The sequence below is a fragment of the Kryptolebias marmoratus genome, linkage group LG20 (genome assembly GCF_001649575.2).
Source record: "Kryptolebias marmoratus isolate JLee-2015 linkage group LG20, ASM164957v2, whole genome shotgun sequence".
Lineage (NCBI taxonomy): Eukaryota > Metazoa > Chordata > Actinopteri > Cyprinodontiformes > Rivulidae > Kryptolebias > Kryptolebias marmoratus.
Window position 1 is genome coordinate 15,844,075 of NC_051449.1, and position 20,826 is coordinate 15,864,900.

The 20,826-nt window shown below is 39.1% G+C and overlaps 1 protein-coding gene across 1 annotated transcript in view; it reads right to left on the bottom strand.

Moving 5' to 3' along the window:
• The window catches only part of brinp2 (bone morphogenetic protein/retinoic acid inducible neural-specific 2), a 205,312-nt gene that overhangs the window by 34,227 nt on the left and 150,259 nt on the right, over window positions 1-20,826 (bottom strand). Inside the window, exon 6 of the mRNA XM_017420894.3 lies at window positions 6,330-6,566. Coding sequence (XP_017276383.1) covers window positions 6,330-6,566 — 237 coding nt within the window. The remainder of the gene's footprint in view (window positions 1-6,329; window positions 6,567-20,826) is intronic.

A 20,826-nucleotide genomic window follows, 5' to 3' on the forward strand; every position in this document is an offset into this window, starting at 1 on the left:
TATTTTAAGGTTTGACCAAAGCAGCTATAACTCCGTCCCTTTTCGGCACGAGATACATTTTATTTTAACACTCTCGCATAAAAAGGCAGTGGGCGAGATGCGTTCCTTCTAGGAATGCGATGCCTATAATTTATTTTTGTACTAAAAATGCGAGGTTACAGCATGTGAAGGCTATTAAACTACTTAAGTAGTTATTAAAGTAATGTATGAGGCAATTATGTTTTACAAAAGATTTATGAGGAAAACAATTTAAAATACTTTAGTCCTTGGATTCAACTATTACTGAACTGCACGGCTGCTGTTTGCAGGGCCCTTGCAGCAACAGACCCACAGAGGCATTATGCACAAAAGCTCAGAAAAAAAAAAATTAAATATGAAAAACACCCCATGTTTCTTTGCACTAATAAGTTTCGCTACCAGCAAGTTGCAGTTACGGAAAAAAAAAAAAAGGTTGTTTTTGCAATATTGTTATAACCATCATTGCAGATTTCTTTGAGATGTCATGATATGATTTGGAGGTTATGTCACCCACCCATAGCAGCCAAAAACAACCCCCCCCCGAGCTGCATGTTCACCCCAAAGTTCCTCACACCGAACACCAACCCTGAACCCAAAGCAGAGGCTTTCAAAACACAGAGGAGAGGGAAAACCTGGCACCGCGACGAGTCTGTGTTTATTCCACCGTGAGGCGAATACAGTAGAAGATGGAAGCTCTCTTTTCCTCCCTCTGTCTTTCTCTGTGTGAAGTTAACATCACCTCCTGCCCACCCTTGGCGCAGGGAATTGAATCTTAATTACCTAGATGCTCCATCTTATGTTTCATGGATGAGTGACCTCATTTGTTAGTTCTTCCCTCTCCTCACACGCCACGCGCTCAGTGGCTGAGAACTTGTGCGAACCCAGTTAATGTCCCAAAGATCCAGCCTAATAGGTTGCATGTTAGATCTAACATGGTATTGATGAGCTAATTTCAGTCCCTTAGGGTGCTCCATTATTAGATTGGCTTGTAGGATTTGCACCTCAGCCCGAGAGTCACCGTGTGTTGTCACCTGTCTCGCTCAGTTCAGTTATTTATCTTCAAAATTCAGTCATGACGACATTTAGTGGACAGTCTTAGGTTGCCTATGGTGCAGATACAAATGAATAATCTTATTAAATTTCATCTCATTGCGAATCGCTCTATAAGGATCATCGCCCCCCACTGTGAAAGGCAAGCAATTATGTAATGTCCTGTGGCTGTGTTTGTTTTTCTGTCTGTTAGCAAAATATCTCAGGAATCGCCCAAGAGATTGTAACCAAACTTACAGAATGTGATGATTAAATGTACGCCTACAATTGATTAACTTCTGGAGTCAACCCAATTCAAGATGACCACCACAGCTAAATGATTGTAGCAAATGCAGAAGTAGCTATAACTCAGTCAGCTTTATAAATATTGAGCCAAAATGTATTGCGGTAGTAGCTGAGACTTATCCCATCTCATACACGGAGTGCTAACAGGTCAAACAAGATTTTTGTTTAAAACTTTGGCATGCAAGGTGCCAAGCAATGCTTCTTCTTTCAAGAAGTGCCACTTTTATTTACCTTGTAGTTTTGTCTACATATTAAAGTGAGTTTAAAGAAACAGAATGTCATTTTTTTCCTTTCTGTTCATCAAATCAGTTAATATAGCACAAAGAATTCCAAAAATAAACCACTATAATTGTCCCTTTTGCTTGAAATTTAATTAATACCATAATGTTTTAGCTTTGTCTTTGTTTGTTCTGTGTTTTGTTTCTTTTATGCTGACAAATTAATTTTACTCAAAGCAGAACATTAGTGCGATTAGGAAAGCGTGTACCAATAACTACAAAAGTTGAATTTTTCAATAGAGTGACAGGACAATGAGATTTCAAGATGTGTTCGTGCTTAAAGTATGTGCTTAGGGAGGCTCTTAACTGCTACTACATCAAACTGAGCTCAAATATTAGGAGCCTAACTGAGTTTTATCGCCATTTTTGCGTTGGTCAATTAGTTGTGGGGGCCATCATGAATTGGACTGACTCCTAAATGTAATCAGTTGTAGATGTATATGCAGTCGTTATGTTCTGAGAGTTTCACTAAAATCTGTCCAGTGATTTATGAGACATTTTGCTAACAGACAAGACAGGGTTGACGCCAACAGTTAATGCCAAGGTTTCATGCAAAAATACAGAACAATGTGTGGCTCTGTAAATGTAGCACGTGTAGGGGATGATGCTCAGCTACCGCCACACCAAATTTCAGCCTAATATTTGCACATTTTTCTCATTTTCGTGTTTGCTGCAGTGGCCATCTTGATTAGGAATGGCTTTAACGGTTTTTGAGTTGTACATGTGCATCCAATAATTAGTTTCTGCAGGTTTCATTAAAATTTATCCAGTAGTTCATGAGATATTTTGCTAACAGACAGAAAGCGTTGACTGTAACAGTCAATGGTAAAGCTCTAGTGTGATCAGTTAGTCGTCAGAATATATGTTGGGGGTCAGTCTCAGCTACTACCACACCAAATTTTAGCACAATATCAGTAAAATCAACTGAGATAGAGTCACTTCTCTGTGGGCTATGGTTGCATAGCCATGGCGGCCATCTTGACTTTTGTTGACTCCAAAATTTATTCAGTTGTAGATATCCAATTATAACTTTCTGAAAATTTCATTAAAATCCATCCAGTGCATTCATGAAATATTTTGCTAATGCTACAGACAAACAAACACACAAGCAAATTCTAAAGGTGGTATGAATGTTTTTGGAGTTTCGAAATGATAAATGACTGGTGGTTGGTGGGTGTTATTCTCCTTTTCCCCACAAAATCATATAATCTGTAATCTGACACACACATGGCCGAATTAGCATGGAAAATAAAAATAAAAAACCCTGCAGGTTTTTTTTTCTTCTTTTTTTTTTTTTGTCGAATAAAGTTTTCAGCATATCCCAGCAGACAAAACTCAACCCAACTTCCCCAGAAGCTGAAAAACAAAAACGCTGAGCGTCGTGGAAGATTTGTGTGTCAGAGGAGGCAGGAGAAGAAACAAAAACCCAGACACGGAGGGAGGGAGAATCAATAAACGCTAACACAGAACTCTGAAAGCCAAACATTATTTGCCATGTAGATTTCCCTCCTCCATCTTTGTGCATTCATTTTGCATCCCAGTTCCCCCCCCCCGTGCAGCAGTTGTGAGTGTGTAAATGCGTAAGTGGATCGTGTGTTCCCTAAAATTAGATAAAACTTTGATGAGCCTCTCAACACAGGCGTGCCTGGGGCAATACAGCGTGCCTGTGCTGTCCCTGTGTACGCCTCGTGCGCCTTCGCTGACATTTTCAGCTCATTACTCAACCACACAACCCTTTGAAAAGAACTAAAGGCCTATTTTTGAATTTATTTTTTAATTTTTTAGGATAAACAGCAAAAAGTTCTCTCCGTGATAAAATGCACAACGCCAGCGCAGCAGGAAAACCTTCACAATTACACGTCCTTTTCCTCTTCATTCCGACACTCAGTCGGCGCGCCTTTATAAAGTTTTCAATACCCAGCAATAAAAAATAAATAAATAAAGAGGCGCAACTTTGCAAAATCAGTTGCTGGTAAAATGAGGCTAAATGAATGCACAAAAAGCCTGTTTACCTCGCTAATGTCGCTCACCAATTTCCCGCACACACACACACACGCCTGCGCGCGCACAATTACCTGAACTCTGCAGGGAGACACAATGCGCTCACAAAGAGTAGGAAAAGCTGCCAGAAACCTGTCTCCAATTAAATCCTGCCTACACCTTCCAAGTCATTAAGAAGAGAGCTGGTAATGTGTTGAGACGTCGCAAAGAAAGAAAAGAAAATCTTCGGCCAATTACGAAAGTGACGCCCGACTTATTCTACAGCGTCGTATCATTACATCACACACCTGTGCCTCTCAGACTGTGATATATAGTTTTGATGAAGCCGACCGGCGTGTTGAAATTGGATTTAACAGGAGTGAGATTGTACACCTGAAGGGGTCCCTGCCAGCATGACTCAGCATGTTAAAGCTCAACTTTCTTTCTGACAAACTTTGTCAACTTCAGTGCAGCGCGGTAAATGCAGCGACTTTACCGGGGAAGTTGAAAACAAGTTAAATCTCACTAACGTTGCAGGGTTTGTGCTTTTAAAGCACAAATAATAAAGTGCAATGATTTGGGTTTTTTTTAGCGTTGTTTTATACTTTTGTTGACATTGCAAGGTTGTCTTTGAAATGCAGGGACCATGTATAGTTACCATCAGGATGCCAATATAAGATGAGCATCTACAATATTTTGTAGTTTATTTCAAGTGAAACTATAAAAATATAAAATATTTTGATAAATATGAATATTGTAACTCCAGTTTCCTCCCACAGACCAAAAACATGCATGTTAGGTTAATCGATGACTCTAAAATTGTCCCTAGGAGTGAGTGAGACTGTGAATGGTTGTTTGTCTCGTTTGTCTCTATGTGGCCCTGCGATGGACTTGCGACCTGTCCAGGGTGTCCCCCGCCTCTTGCACAGTGACTGCTGGGGTTAGGCACCAGCTTCCCACAACCCAAAATGGAGAAGCGGGTAAAGAAAATGGATTGATGAATATTGTACTGTAAAATGTAAGAAAAACTTGTCAATGATAATGTGACTGTAGCTCGAAAAATCCAACTTCCATCGAAGAAAAAAAAAATAAATAAAGTTGATTTGCTGTTTGCCTCCATAGGAAATAGTTTCTCTTCAGAACTAGCTGCACTTTTTTTTTGGCACAAACTAAAACCAGTAATTTGAATCACACGGATCCTGTTAAATGCGCATTTTGGCTGAAATAAATTTTATGACTTTGAGGAATGAAAAAAAAAAAAAAAGACAACAACTCAGCCACAAACCTGTTAGTTTGTCACTAATCATCACTGCTTGTCACCAAATTTCACGAGTAATTATCATTAAGATAATCACCACAGCCCTTCACAGGTACAAACTGTATAAACACGGCGGTAGCGAGCATAAACAGCCTCCAGCTTGGAGCAATAAATCATCACCATCCCACCTGCTCCATCTGAAGCTGGAATTAAACAAACTTATGCAACATAGCCCCCATCCAGCTGTCCACAGCTCATCTTTCTTATTTATGGACTGCAACAGTCTGCAGCCAGCATCGACAGTGAGACATCAAAAGTGTGCTATCAAAGCAGCTGGATGTTAAATGAAACTAAAATAACACTTAAAAAAAGACCTATTTATCAAGTAATACCACCTACATCAATTAAAGCATTGATTAAAAGTGCTTTTAGTGAGAAGCACAAGTGTATATTTATATTTAAGAGGGTTAAAAGTACAGGAGAGTGATTAAAAATCAGCTAATATGCAAAATGTTTCTTAAGTTTGCACTAGTTATCTCAGGAGACATGAATCTTAAGACTGAGGACAGATTCGGGCTCTCACTTCATGACTTAAAGTACATCTTAGTGTTACTATAATTCTACACAGTGAAGCTTCAGCATCCATGACAAGCCACTTCTTTTTTCAACAACTTACAGCATCTGTTTCATCAGTTCTACAGTTACACACATGAAATTGCTGAGTTAAAAACAACCCAATTTGTAACCCAGCACTGGGTCAAAGTTGGACCGAGCCAACGCAGGGTAGTCTTAACTAGACAGATTTGGTTTATCTGTAAAAATGGCTTAAAATGGTGCATTTATTGAACTAGAACTATTAAAAATAACAATTCAAAGTCTGCCTTATTATAAAACACAACTTGGGTTAGTGCTAGGTAGCTGGCACTAACCTCTATTAGCTAGCACCAACTGTTTATTTTAGGTAACCAAACTCAACGTTTAGTACAAACTAAAGATATTAAAAAATTACAACCAGGTTTAATATGTTCTAACAAGTTAGGTTTTCCAGTCTTTCCTTAACTTATTACGTCCTAAATTAGAGGTCCAGTCAAGTTTGATTTGGTCAACGTATAGCTTGAAATGGTGGACTGTGAAGAATGACACGACACATGTCCAATATTGGGTTAAAAGGTTTGAATATTGGTCAAAATATTGGACCCAATATTGGGTCAAACCAACCCAACATATGACCCAACAGCTTTAACTCAGCAACTGAGTTATCCAAATAATTTACAGTGTGTGCAATCTTATGTCATCTACATTAGGTTGAAACACTATCTGACCCTAATTCTATTATAAACCAAAAATCCCACTAATGTTATAAAATATGTACACTTTCCCACTGTTTTAGACACCAGATAAAAGCACTGAAACTCAAAATCAGTTTAGCACGGTTGCTTGTAAACATCTGCCGCCCATACCTGACTCCATGAACTCCTGGTTGAGATTGTTCCAGGCAGCTTTGCTCTTCTCCAGGTTTTCCTCCATGACTTTGATGTCGGCAAAGGGACAGTTGCACTCTGGGAATCTGGGAGAGCACCGGCACCAGCAGTCGTTGTTGCGGCAGAGCAGTTCGCCCTCCGAGTTGCACGCCACGTAGCTGAGGGCCGCCTCCACAAAGCGGCCACGCAGGAACTCTGGCAGGACATCCTGCAAACCTGAAATTATAACGAGCAGATATGTTGTGAATGTCGGAGGCATTTTTAACAGAGGACTGAAAGCAATTTTAACATTTTCAACGCCGAGTCAAACAAGTATTTTCGTGCAAAATATTGTCCGCCTTCGTGACATTTCCAGTCAGGAAAACATAAAAACAGATTCCCTGCTTTCATCATTTAAATTATATTAAAAGTGTAGTGTGCTAATTGTAGTGCCAAGCTCTATGACTGCACGGCCCATTGAGCCAGATCATAAACTGGTGTGTTTGCATATCGACAGCTCTTAGAAACAGCTTTCAAATGATTTGCTGTGTGGGCCTCATGCTGCTTCCCTAAAACCTTCTGTTAGTCCATACCTGCCTCTCTCTGCCCGTCTGCTTGTCTAATACTGATCAATTAGTGTCAAAAGCTGCCTCTCTCTTTGCTTCACAAGCTCATTTTGGAGGATTTTCAACAGCCAAGTCAATCCCACCGTGCCCCACTATGAATATTCATCTCTCTTCTTTGGTATTTACTCTTTCAGTGGCTTGGAAAGAGATGTAATTAGTCACATTTTTCACTGCTCTTCACTTTGGCAGGTGTTTTGAGGTCTTTTTTAAAAACTCTTTTTTTGTGTGTTTGTCAGTGTGTGTGTGTGGCTGGGTGGGTGGTTGTGTGGACCCGCCAGTTACTTCAGTTTGAGAGAGGTAACTATAAAAAATCTCCTGCCTCCACAAGTTATGATCTCATTTTTCATTTTCTGCATCTATGAGACAACTTTCTGTAAATATATAGAGACATGTTGGTTTATCTGTTTAATAAGTCTCCAAAATGTTGATACTGAAGTTGTGCTCCATTGTCCAAAAGTTGGATGTGGTGCTATGGGATCTTTTCCAAAAAATAACATTATATAATATATAACTCAGTCAATTTTACAGATATTGAGGTAAAACTTGGTATAGTATTAGCTAAGAGTCACCCCCAACATTTACTCCAAGCACTAACAGTTTAAGCAATGTCTGTCTTTAAATTTTTGGCATGCAAGGCAACCAGCAATATCCATTCTTTCAGAGAATGCTTGTTTTTACTGAGGAGTGACAATAAATACCACAGTAGTTTGAGGATTTCTACAGACGTTTATGACAAATATGTACTTATAATAAAGTGTAACACTGGAAACAGCTTTCAAGCATTCATTTGAAAAGTTTGGATGAGCATAAAAGCATCTCTTGGCTGCACAGTTATTTTGTACAAAATCAGTCCTGTGGATTCAACACAACTTGGATGATTTTTATCCAGAATGTAATAAAAGTGTCGAGTGCAAATGAGGGCAAATTATTCTGAGGACAAATTATTCAGCTTGACTGTTAGGTAGGCACTTGTTGGTGAGTCATCCTCCTCTCACCTTGCTGCTTTTCACCTTTGACACACATGCTGTTGCAGCAACACATTAGTAATCAGCTGAATGCGTGCCATGCTCATAATGAGACACACATATACTGATCCAAACTGAATAACACTCACTTTCAATTATCATACATGTTTGGGTGGTGCAGTGTTTAAAATAGCATTTTACATATTGTAAAGCCACACAAGAACCAACAACACATTTGAGCCTTTTCAAACAATCTTGACAAGGGAGTGATAAGGCTCACGTTTTTGGTTGCAGTGTGGCATAAAGGTCAGGGACTGTGCTGTTAGACAGCAGACCTAGGTGGCGGTTCATCTTTTTAAAAATGGGAACCAGAGAATGTATTCCAACCAGGGGGTCACATCTTCACCTTGAAATGTTTATGTGTGTGTGCTGGATCGGAGGATCCATCTTATAGTTGATCCTTGGATTCTGGAAGAGAAATGTGATTTTCATTCTGATTGTTGAAAACTGGATCAGCTTTTTATCTTAGTCCTAGGATTTGAGGATGTATGAGAGTATGTGTTTTGTTGACTTAGAGAAGGTTTATAATTGTGTCCCTTGTGGTGTCTTGTTAAGGGGTACTTCAGGAATATGGAGTTTCTGAGCTCCTACTAAGGGTAATTTAGTCCCTGTACAACCAAAATAAGAGCTTGGTTGTCATTGATTTTGTTAATATCTCCTGTTTGGCAAACTTTGGATTGCACCACTGTTTTTTTCACAGATGATGTGGTCCTGTTGGCCTAACTGAGCGCAAACTTCCATCAGACACTGGAACAGTTTTTTGTGCAATGTGAAACAGCTAGTACGAATATTAGCACTTACTGTAAGTTGAAAGCGATGGTAATCAGCCAGTAGTCAAATAGATTGTCATTGAAAATGAACTTCTGTCAAATCTAAATATTCTAAATATCTTGTTATCGTATTCATACGTGGGGCTAAGAAAGAGAGGGAAATTGATAGGCAGATTGGGCGGTGACTTTGGTGGTGCAAACACTGCACCAGTCTGTCATGATGGAAAAAGAGCCGAGACAAAAGGCAATGCTGTCAATTTACCAGTTAATCTATGTCCAAACCTCATGAGATTTTAGTAGTGACCAACGGAATGAGAGTGCAAAAACAAACAGCTTAAAAGAACTTCCTGCACTGGCTGGATTCAACCTTAGACAAAGGAGGCTCAGAGTGCAGTTGCTGCTCCCGTGCAGTGAAAGGAGCCCATTGGGTTGGTTTGAGCATCTGGTAAGGATGCCATCTAGACACCTTCCCAGGGATGTTTTTTTAGACATGTTCCACTGGGTGGATACCACAGTGCAGATCCAGGCATTGCAGAAGTGTTATATCTCACAGCTGGGCTGTGAATGCCTCCAGATGAGCTGGAGGAGGTCTGTGGATTTCTGCTAAAGCTGCTGTCCCCTCAGCCTGGGGAAGAGATAAGCAGCAGAGAGAGGATAGATGGCTAGATGGATATGCTTATGATGGTCAAAATGAACCAAAGTGACTGTACTGTCAGAAACGTCCAGTCCCTATAAATATTTGTAAATCCTATTCTTAAATGTTGGAACTGAACCTAAAACTGCATCCTTTTTTGGTCTTCAGATAATTGTGGAAACATAAGTTTTATACAAACCTAATACAACTTCGGTTTAAAAGTATGCACCCATGTAATGGCACTAACTATCATTACCACATCTAAAAAACTAAAGTGGGATCTACTAGTCTGATAATCTTATTCTTATTTATTTATTTATTTATTTTTAAGTGCAAGTTTTATGTATATTTAGACTAATTATCATAGTTGTGAATACTGCATTGCATTTCTGGCAACTGATCACTAAACAAAGGAATTTACTAACGTTCTTGGCTGTCAGTGTTTGGTGGTAATGTGACAAGAAAATGAGCAACGCCGCAGCAAAAGTCAAATAAAAAATGGCCAGCTGGTAAACAGACAGCTTTTTAACAGAGCTGTGAGAGACTTTGACAGTTTAGCATGATGTGATAATCACAATTGCCGTCAAAGTTAACCCACAACCATGTTGAATACAAGAAATAAAAAAGCCATGGAGTAAAAAAAAAAAAAAAAGGCAAAAACAGAAACTGATCACTCATTGTTACACCCCCAGGCTACCATCTTCTCACTTCCAGATTCATTTGTTACCTATTTGAAGTCAGATTCTAATTACTCTAACACTGGTGCCACATTAATTACACAATGTTCTGTAAAAAGAATACTAAGTATTAAGACAATCATTTATTACCTTAATGAATCAAACAACTATCAATTCTTAAAACTGAGAGAGTTACTAAGTTTAATTACATACAGATAACGAGCCAAACTTTGGATTGTGTAGCTGACTGAAATTATCCTCCAAATAATAAGTTTGTTTTTAAAAGGGACTCCTTATGGAAAAGCTTCTTCTGTTTTGCCCTTTATAAGTTTGGTTTGGCTGTTTGGAAACATGTATTTATACATATATACATATATTTTCCCATTATGTGCACCAGGGTTTGGTGGTATGCAGTTTTGGCCTGGTTTAAATTATACCCCAGTATATGAGACACACTACACTCACTGCAGCCCCACTCCTAAAGAGTAGGTGTTGCTATGAAGAAAATAATACTACTACACAGCAAGATTGATACTTTAAGTAGTTGTGTACGAAGTAAATTCTTCATGCAACCTGCTTTATTTTAAAACAGTTTTCGAAGAATACAAATGGCAGGCATACACTGCACCACTGCTTTTTTATTAATGGTATTTTAAACAGTAAAAGTTCTATTTTTAGATACCCAGGAGGATACAGTATTATCATAATACTACTCCACCCTAATTTATACTGCTAATTTTCTTATTCTGTACTGTGTTGCAGAGCTGGATCCCATACCCTGCTACTAAAGGGAGGCAGCCAAAGTGCATCCTGGTTAAATTGCCGGTCCACAGTCTGTAAGTAACACAGACGGCAATATGTGCTCACACTTTCACCAGTGAAGAGTCAAAAGTATATCTGCTTTCATGTATTTGGAACAAAGTACACGTCTAAGACCCATATAGGCACAGAGGGGGGGAAAAAAGGCAAACTTTAGATGGAAAGTCCAAGAAGCTTCTTTCTGTGAGGTGACAGTATTCATCACTGCTTCACTTTGGTAATAAACAACAACTAAAAAAAACAACAAATCCATCTATTTATTTTCATTTTCTGGATTATTTCTTCCTATCACGCCATGTTTCCAGTCACCCCCATTAGTTTCAAGAAAAACCTGTGGTGTCTTCTTTTTCACAAGTGCATTTAGGGTCATTACCCATGAGGCTTTGCTCCCATCAACCACAGACCATAAATAGCAGCCCCAAGGTTTCCTCTCTTTCTATCTCTCAATCTCCTGCAGAGGACACACTGTTCATTTTGGGCAATTTAAAGCTGTTAAGTCTAACCAATGATCACCACCCCTCAGTTATCAGTGTGTCTGTGAGTGATTGAATCCGTGTTTGTGTGTGTTCATTTCAAGAAGCCGTCTGTCTGCCGAGTGCTGAGTCCACCACACTGGAATGCACTTTTAGCTCTACAGGAGTTGGTACCCTTGGACTGTGCTACTGCTCCCCAGGCCTCAGCATTGGCCAAAGTTCAGCATACCGTTCGCCAGAGTACACACACTGGCACAGATGTTGCAGGATCACACACTCTCAGTTTCTCTTTGTGCTCGCCCTTTTTCCGCCTGTCCTTTCCCTTTTGTACTTGTGATGTTTCCATCTGACTGTCGCTTGAATTTTCCGCAGACTTGTCGCGCACAATGAAATGCGCGTTTACCTCAGCTTAGTCATTTTGTGCTCCCCTGAGATAGTTTTGTGCTCCTCCTCAAAGAGTCACCTACATTGTGCATGTACGAAAAGTGCAAAGCAGTAATGCTGGGAGGAGATAAGGCCTGTTTGTTGTTGAGGGAGTTATATCCAATAGGTCTGTCAGTTAAAAGGGCAAAAAGCCTCCAGAGCCACAAACACTTTTTCACAGGATAAAGTTCCATCTGGCTCTCCTTCTATTCCTCCTCGTATCTATCTGTTTTGTTGAAACCTTTACTTTTGAAGCATGTAGAGCCGTGATGTCAGAGCAGGCACCAGTGAGAAACTTGGCAAGCGATTTATGCATTTTACAGCGACAGCTTGTGTGCTGAGAATTTGTTTCAGTGACTGCCCAGACTTGGGCCTAAGCAGAGGGAGGCCCTTGACAGACCTCTCACCCTGCAGGAGCTCACAAGTGTCCTACAGCATCTGTCCCAGTGCCCTGCTCTCGCCATTGATGGAATTCCAACAAAACTTCTAAAGGCCTGTTTGTGGTGCTGTAGGGGAGGATCTTTTAGAGGTTTTCCTGGAATCCCTTTGGGAAAGCCACCCCGCAGCTGTCAGCAGGCAATGGTGTCATTCTGACACAAAGTGGGGCTGCAGATTAATGCTTTTGTACACTTTTATACTTCTGGCAGAGATGCATGTTGGAGACCATATTTCCAGCAACAAGATCTTTAAAGAAACTGAATAAAATTCTAACAGCCTCAGTTATCTTTCTCGAGGCAAATGCTGATGTGTTTTTTTTTTTAAAGGAGCATTTGTATATAGACCTAACTTTCAAATAGCAAGTGAGTTAGTGTCAAAGGCAACCTATATACATTAGCAAGATTGTGAATCTAATAAGTGATACTAATATAGAAGGTCTATGTAAAGCCTTGAGCAAGGCCTCATGTAAGAAGGGTGAAGTGCACAAAGTGTAGGGAGATACTTTTTAGTCTGTGAATAGATTTGATGATTCTTACCTAAACAAACTAGCTGGAGGGCAAAATGAGATGGGCTCTAAGTGGAAGGCAGAACTACAGCATGCAGAAAATTGGAAAATGTTGACATCATTACTTGATAAACATGTATAGAAATGTAGTAGTTTTTGCAAATCCCGCTCAGACAAGATCCCGACACCTAACAGGTAACAGGTCGACACCTCTATCGTGTCAGTTGTGCTTTAGAGCCTCTAATACAAAACAGAGAAGGACGAACATGGAGGCTGTGTACATCCCAAAAGTGAAAGGAAGTCGAGGTTTGATGGACTCAAAGTCATATGTGTAACAAAACCTGTTTTTCTAGCTTGACATGTCCATCAGAAGCCTTCCTATCATGTCATTATGTATAAGGACTGCACCAGTATTAACAGTTTGTAATTCCACAATTTACATCTCATGTAAACATTAAGAGAGAGAAACAAAAGTAGAGAGTAAAGTTCAAGGAATAAGAAGTATGGCTGGGAAAGGTGATGAAATTCTTATTATAGTGTCTGCATCCATTTACAACACTTCCAGCTCTGAGCTTTTTCTGTTCACCAGAAACACATTATTCCACAGGGGTCTGACCCCAACTATACACTAAACATAAAACTAACCAGTGAACTGCTGTGGTTTCAGCTCCCGTTTGATGAAACTCAAACCTGAAAGTGCCTTTGCTATCCTCATTAAATTGTTTACACTTTTATTCTTAGATATTAGAATACGTTTATGCCTGAGTGATAAGAATCAATATTATTTTTCTTCTATGGTTGATAGCTAATGCACCTTGTCGCGTTTTGTTCTTAGCGTCTGAAGAGCTGCTGCCTCTTCAGACGCTAAAGTCTGTTTCCATAACCTTTCTTATAAGCTTACTGTTAAAGTGTTGCAAACATTATTAATTATCTCTTTTTTTTTTGTCCTCTTGGCTGGCTCGCTAATAAATGTCGTGGGTGATTTGCTTCATAATTAATCAAAGGACTCAAGGATCAACAGCTGGAAATAATTTATTTTGGCGTCTGATTGTAAGAAAAGCTTTCACATTGTTCTGGATCTCTCACTTCAAAAGTAACAACCACCATACTGACATTTTAGTGTAGTTACTGTGTTTCTATGACAATAGTAGGTCACAAGCCTCTCAAACAGAAACTACCGTCACAAATGAGCATGTTTTTATAACACTGGTAGACATTCTCACTCCAAATCCAAGCAAAGCCATGTCAGTCACTTGTAATGTTTGGCCTCTACAAGCACAATTAGCCAGACAGCAGCTACAGGAAGTGCAATCTCCGTACTCTAACAGGATCACAACAGTGTTTGAATTTATTCTTCTGATGGAGGTCAAATAGTTATCTTCGCTGGCATCTTAGCGGGACAGATGACTCTACTGTCCTAAAGCAATGCAGTTTCCTACAAGCCACTCTGTTTTTCGTGGTGCGGTAATGTTTCCTGTTCTGACATAGAGCCAGCTGTTTGAAAAATCTGCTTTTAACGCAAGACCAAAAACGAAAAAAAAAGGTAAGAGTGTCTGAGGTTAATTTAATCAAGCGTTATTATTTGGCACTCACAGACAGCTCTTCGGGACTGAAGAAAAAGTTACATGAGGTAGAAGTCCTGGTGGGAAAAGTCGGCAAGGATATACGTTGGAAATACAGCTTTCCTCTTAATGAGGCAACACATGGTCTTTAAATGTGTTCATGTCCCAACATCCCCCCAGGGTTTCTTTTCTTCCCACTACACATCAGAAAAATGCTTGTTAGGATTAATCTCACTCTAATGACAGTGTGAGCTCCTGCATACTGGATTGGTGTTAGGACCCTACCTGCCTGTCTATTGCTGTTTGCATCTTAATTTGCAGAGGGTTAGAAACCACAACAGAGAGATCAGTCATATGAAAAAAAAGGTTATATTTATGTACACCGTTTGGGAATAGGACAGGAAAATACATCTCTTCTGTGACGCTCCTTGTCAATGGCGATGCTGGCATTAAGTGTGCAAACCTGCCACAGAAAACTAAGCTGCTCAGCTACTTCAGAGCGGTTTTCACAGCATCACTGGAAGACACACACTGATACAGCCATATGGGAGGGTTACGCAGTATGTTGAGAGGACACTGACACAAACTGTGAAGCATTTGTTCTGTGACTACGAGGCTGAAAAGGCATACTCGAGGCAGTAAAACACTTTGCGTAAGGCTCATCAGTTTGCTTTTGAAAGAGTGCGTAAGTTGTAACACTTGTGCAGTTGAGGCAAAAAGTGCTTTAAAGCGAAACCTGCAGTTCTTTTGAAGAGGGCTTCTGTGGAAAGGTTATGATCAAATAACACCTATCATTTTGTAAAAGATATCTGAGCAACCTCAGTTTGGAGAAATGGAGTTTAATTCTGATCAGATTAATGAGCTAACAGCGCAGACCAAAGCAGTCTGCTGCCATATTAAAGCAACTCCAGTCTAAGAAATTTTTAGAGTAGACCTTTATATCACTATTAATTTAACATTACATAGTTATTCCAGCAGAAATATCTTGATACTCCTGCTAAACTTGTCCCACACTGCTCTAGAGGTGCTCCAGCTTGCCACTGCTGCTATTAAATAACCATAGGTTTGTAAATATGTATGTAAATAACTATGTTATGCAAAACTGATGGCATTCTAAGGGTTTATAAAGAGTGTTTGCATAAACTACTGGAAATTTCTTTGAGATCAGTTTTGTTCCAGGACAGCTGCAAACTAGCTGTTAGCTGCTCATTTCAGTCAGAATTAAATTTTATTTTTCCTGACTGAAGTTGTTCAAAGAGCTATCTACAACAGTCAAATATTAATTGTTCCTACTCTTTCCATAAAGTCCACTTTTCAAAGATCTGGATTTTCCCTTTAGGAGTTGTCCACAGCAAAATATCAATTATTCTGAAAAAAGTAGCTGTAAATGTCATTCACATCACAGTTGTAATTACAAAAATAATGGTAAACAATATCATGGGGTGACCTAAAAGTAGACTTCATTAAAAAAATTAAAAAAAATCAATTCTAGCTACCGTTCTTTAGCCTGTTTTTAACTTGGTGTTCAGTTCCTTTGGAAGTCTGAAATGGTATAGGTCACCAAAAGAACTTAGGGGAAAGAAATATTCAATTTGTTTTACAGCACACTTTTAATGCCGACTTTAAAGGAGCTTTCAGATTAAAAACAGTGTGTGCTGAACTCACCACTAAACCCTGTGGTCCACGGCAGACCGCCGCGGAGTTCAGCACAAAATAGGCGGAGCTTTCAAAACTGTGAGCGAACGAGCAGAGAGCTGCCACGCAGTCTGTCTGCTAGAATACTGCATCTACGTGGCTTAAAAATAATTTATAAAGCAGGGGGTTTGAAGGATTTTTGTTTCACAGTAACCCGCTCATCCACATTAAAAGGTTTTTCATCCTCCTCCAGTATATGATGGACCCTTTTTTTCCTCCCATCTCAGCAGGGAGCAGTGTGTTGTGTGTCTAAATGCAAGTCACAGCTCAATCAGTGTCAAAGTTCAATCCAGTTTAACTTTGACTAGGGCAGGAGCACAACACAAACTTTGTTCCTTTCGGTTTGCCGTGCCCCTTGACTCTGCATATGCAGAAGAGGAGCTAAAGGTTGAATCCGTGCATTGAAGTGTGACATCAGAGACATGTCACACATGAGGACTGAAAAGAAGTTTGTCACTTTAAATGTTTCGTCAGTAGCAGCAAAGCTAGTTATCATCTTTAGGAAATAATCAGATGCATGGTATGAATCCTACATTAAACTTCAATTCGTACTTGTTTTACATTTGCATCCGAGTCCACTTTAAGCTCTGTTAAAGAATATTTTGCACCCAACACGGAGGACTGTGTTTAGAGCAGGTTTTTCAGTTTGCGTGCTTGTGTGCAAGCCAATTCTTGTAGCAGCTGGTGTATTTTGAGTCACCTCCTTTCCCCACACCATGCAGTCTATTGTTACTGGACTTTTATTAGAGTCTTGCTGTGTTGTTGATGCACACAAACCCAGGTACACTACCCTAACCCACACCCACACACAATGCAGCTCCACAACTAATAACCTTGGAGGTTTTATGAAGAAGGTGATAAGCTGTGCAAAAACACTGAATAAAAATTATATTGATTTGGCAACTCCATTTTAAAGCACTGCTTTGACTCGGGGCTAAAGTCAGACTGTTTTTTTTTTTTATCAGCCATTACTGGTGTGAAAACTTTAGCTGGTGGTGGCACAGACACAGCCACTTTTATTGCAGCAAAAAGAAAGGCACATACTGGGGTGAGGCCTGAAAATGGGCAACATATAAACTCTCATGGATGCATGCTGTCAGATTTTAGACTGAGGGAAAAATGAATCTTGAAATTTTTGTGCAAATAGCAAAATAAACAGATATATTTTAATCCTGAAAAGGAAAGTATTCATAACCAGTTTTTCAAGTTTCTTTTAATTCACCCCAACACCACTGTGTAGCTAAAATAGTTCATCTTATTAGAAAAAAGAGTATTGATTTGTGATTAAAGAAATCCAAGAAGTACTAAGAGGTACTCTTTAGAAGGAAACTAGCACAAAACAACTCCAACTGAAGTACTAACAGGAAGAGTTAAAGGGTCTTTAAAAATATCCTCCTATGCAGACAGATGATTCAAAATAGCCTCAAGTTCCTGCCATAATTATTCCTTAAGAGACTTGATACCTCAATGCAGACTTGACTCATCGCTATATAAGCCAGAAACAACTTCTATGTCCTAATTTTTATCCACTCGGCTCCTGGGACAAAACTTATGAAATGCCAGAAACGGAAGCCATTAAGCTAATTGGCTGGAATTAGAGTAAAAGTTTATCCGTGATCACTGCCATGGTTCTCCATTTTCATTACAAAATCAATACAAGACAAACACATCATCCATTATACCATTTGTAGAATGAAATGTCCGCCAGTGGCATTAATGTTGAAGGCTTTTACAATTCATTTTTCTAACCATTCTCTAACTAAAAATGATAGTCCCATAATGTAAAAAGTGTAACATTTGTATGCGAGTTCTTCTCATTGTTTTGAAGGAGTATGATTGAGAAAAAGAAAAAGAAAAAATTCTCTGCACCAGAATGATCAAGGACCTACATTGTTTAGAACCATTGTAGACTGCACTTTTGATCACATCAATTCCATTTCTAATTTGCTATAAAACTTTTGTTTATAAAGCATTTTTGCTATTCTTGAGCTACAAAAAAAGGTAGCTGTGTCTGAATGGAACTGTATTTAAAAAAAATTGAATAGTGCATAACGTGCACACACAAATGCAGATTATGAAATTTTCAAAGAGAGGAAAAAGCATTTAGATGGGGGTAAACTAATTTTTAAGAATGTATCGTTGTTGCAGAATTTGGTAATGACAAATCTTTAAAACTACTAAACTTTTTTAAAAACTAAAGTATTGTTGAGTTTGTGTATATCGGACAGTGAGTGAATTAAATTCAACCCCTTGGTCTTACCACTTTGCCTTTTCCTCCATTTTGTACTTTTCAAAGTAGAATTGCGTGTTCATCTTTGTTCAAAGCTAGAGGAGCATTAGTGTCCCACCCAGTGTTGCTGGAAATAGACACCAGGTCCTTTAGACCCTGCACGGAAAAATGGGTAAAGAAAATGGATAGATGGATGGAAGACACTTATCATACTTGTCATAATGCAGCACGGAAGGGTACCACCAACAGGTAGCGCCAAGTGATGAAGTTAGGAAATAGTCATTGTGTTTGCATATATATAGATATATTCAAGCTAGCTAAACACGCTTAGCAGTCACTTTATTACACAGTCAGAAAAAATAATGCTTATTACTGGGTTTGTGTTTGCAACAGCATAAAAGATAAAGAATACCAACGAGAGGATCTGCTCACTGAACAGCGCTCCCATTGAACAGTATCATTAGTAAAAGAACGTTTTGGGCCTCTGCTCGTACTCAAACTGACAAACTCCAAATACAGAATCGCCATCTTTAAATGGCCAATATTATTTTCAATGACAAGCACCAGGGGAAAAAAATAAAAATCATCTAGAAGTTTTTTTTTTATTAGAAATGCATAGAAAAAGTACTTAGGAAAAACAGACACATAACATGCTGGTTTTCTCGATTCTATTCATTCTGGTTACTGTGTCCTCGTGGACACTGTCAACAGTGTCACTTTATTTATAAACCTCACATTTTTAATCATCTTTATATGTATCAAAACTACTTCTCATGTTATCTGTATGTTGACTTATTCTTGTGACTTGGTATATGTTAGTAAAACTACAAGATCACTTAAGGCTCACATTGCTGAGCATCGCAGTGCTATGACTAATCATGTTTCATTTAGTCCAGTGGTGTCCAATCCTGGTTCTGGAGGGCTACTATCCTGCAGGTTTTAGTTGTTTCTCTGCTCTTCAGCAGGTCTTCAAGTTCTGCAGAAGCCTGTTAATCACTCAGTCATTCAAATCAGGTGTGTCAAAGCAGAGAAACACCTAAAACACGCAGGACAGTGGCCCTCCAGGAGCAGGACCGGGCACCACTGATTTAGTCTAATAGCTGCCCATTTCACAAATCGATGCACAACATCGCATCACTCAGATACATTGGTATTAAAACTTTAAAACACTGCCATAGAAGTGTTAATTTAAACTCTTCACCCCCTAAGTGTGAACTACTTTGGATCTATGCACTTAATAGTGTAGCTCCTAAGGATTTAAATATGGAGTTTAATATTAGACCTTTCCTATAGGCCCTTTATCTGTGATTTTATTTCATTCATTTTTATTCAGATGTTGTCATTTATTGTTCTTCTATTACTTTTTCCACCTTTTTTGTAGTAATGTGGTTACGTAATTTTGTGGTTGAAATAATGGACAGAATGTGCCTCTTTAATTTTTTTTATTAAGTATGTTTATTTATAACCTGATTCATTAATTGGTTACTGATTATTAGAAGGTAATTCATTATTGGCTTTGTTTTACGTAGTTATTGTTTTTGTGATCATTTGTATTTTCTGTGTACTTCTTCTACAAATTTTTCTAGTCTGAGGAAGGGCAGTGGCCCAGAACATAATTTACTAATGAAACCATTTAATGGAAGCCCTATTTCATGTGCAATTCCACTCATTTTTTTTTCATTACTACTTTTTAAATCAGGGTCCACACCAGTTGACTTTGGAGATGTGTGCTTTTTTTGTCTGTTCATACATCAGCAGCAGAATCGGGCCTTGTGTGGTGGCTGCCTAAAAAGTCAGGGGTAGTAGATAAAAATAGAACTGTTAGGAAATGTTAGGTCATTTTTATCCATTTAAGCTCACAAATGAGCACACCTTTAGTTATAATTATTGCTTATTGAGTCATGGTTTTTATGTGATATGATTCACCATTTAAGAGGAAACTTTCAAATGTTGTACATGTAGTGTCTGTCTAAGACAGTTATATGTGTAACTTTAGCTACACATTACACACTTTTTGTTATTTTAATTTATGCAACAAGTGCTGTGCAAAATTAATTTAGGATGATAAATAACTTTGTTCTGGAGTAATTATTCAGTTATTTGTTGCGGCCTTTTTATTATGAATCTTGCACAGAATTTAAGATTAATTTAGGTTACTTGTTTATCCCTCATTGGCTAAATGATCTCTGGTTCCTATTTGTCCTTGTTTTCAGTGGAACAGTGGTCTGTGTGACAGTATCATGTACTCTTCCTATGAAGATGCATGTTAAGTGTATACTGTCAGAACAGATGGAAGAAGTTGATGGGGGAAAAGAATCAAGCCATCATATCTGTAACAAAAAAGGCACCATACTCAATAAAACGTCAAGGTTACATTTGTCTGACAGGTCCTAGGTGAGGGGCCAGACGAAGTGCAGCCCAAAGACCCCTTATGATGAATACAAGTATTGGACACAGTGTTCTCTCGCCCGGACGCGGGTCACCGGGGCCCCACTCTGGAGCCAGGCCTGGAGGTGGGGCACGTTGGCGAGCGCCTGGTGGCCGGGCTTTCACCCATGGAGCCCGGCCCGGCACAGCCCGAAGAGGATACGTGGGTCCCCCTTCCCATGGGCTCACCACC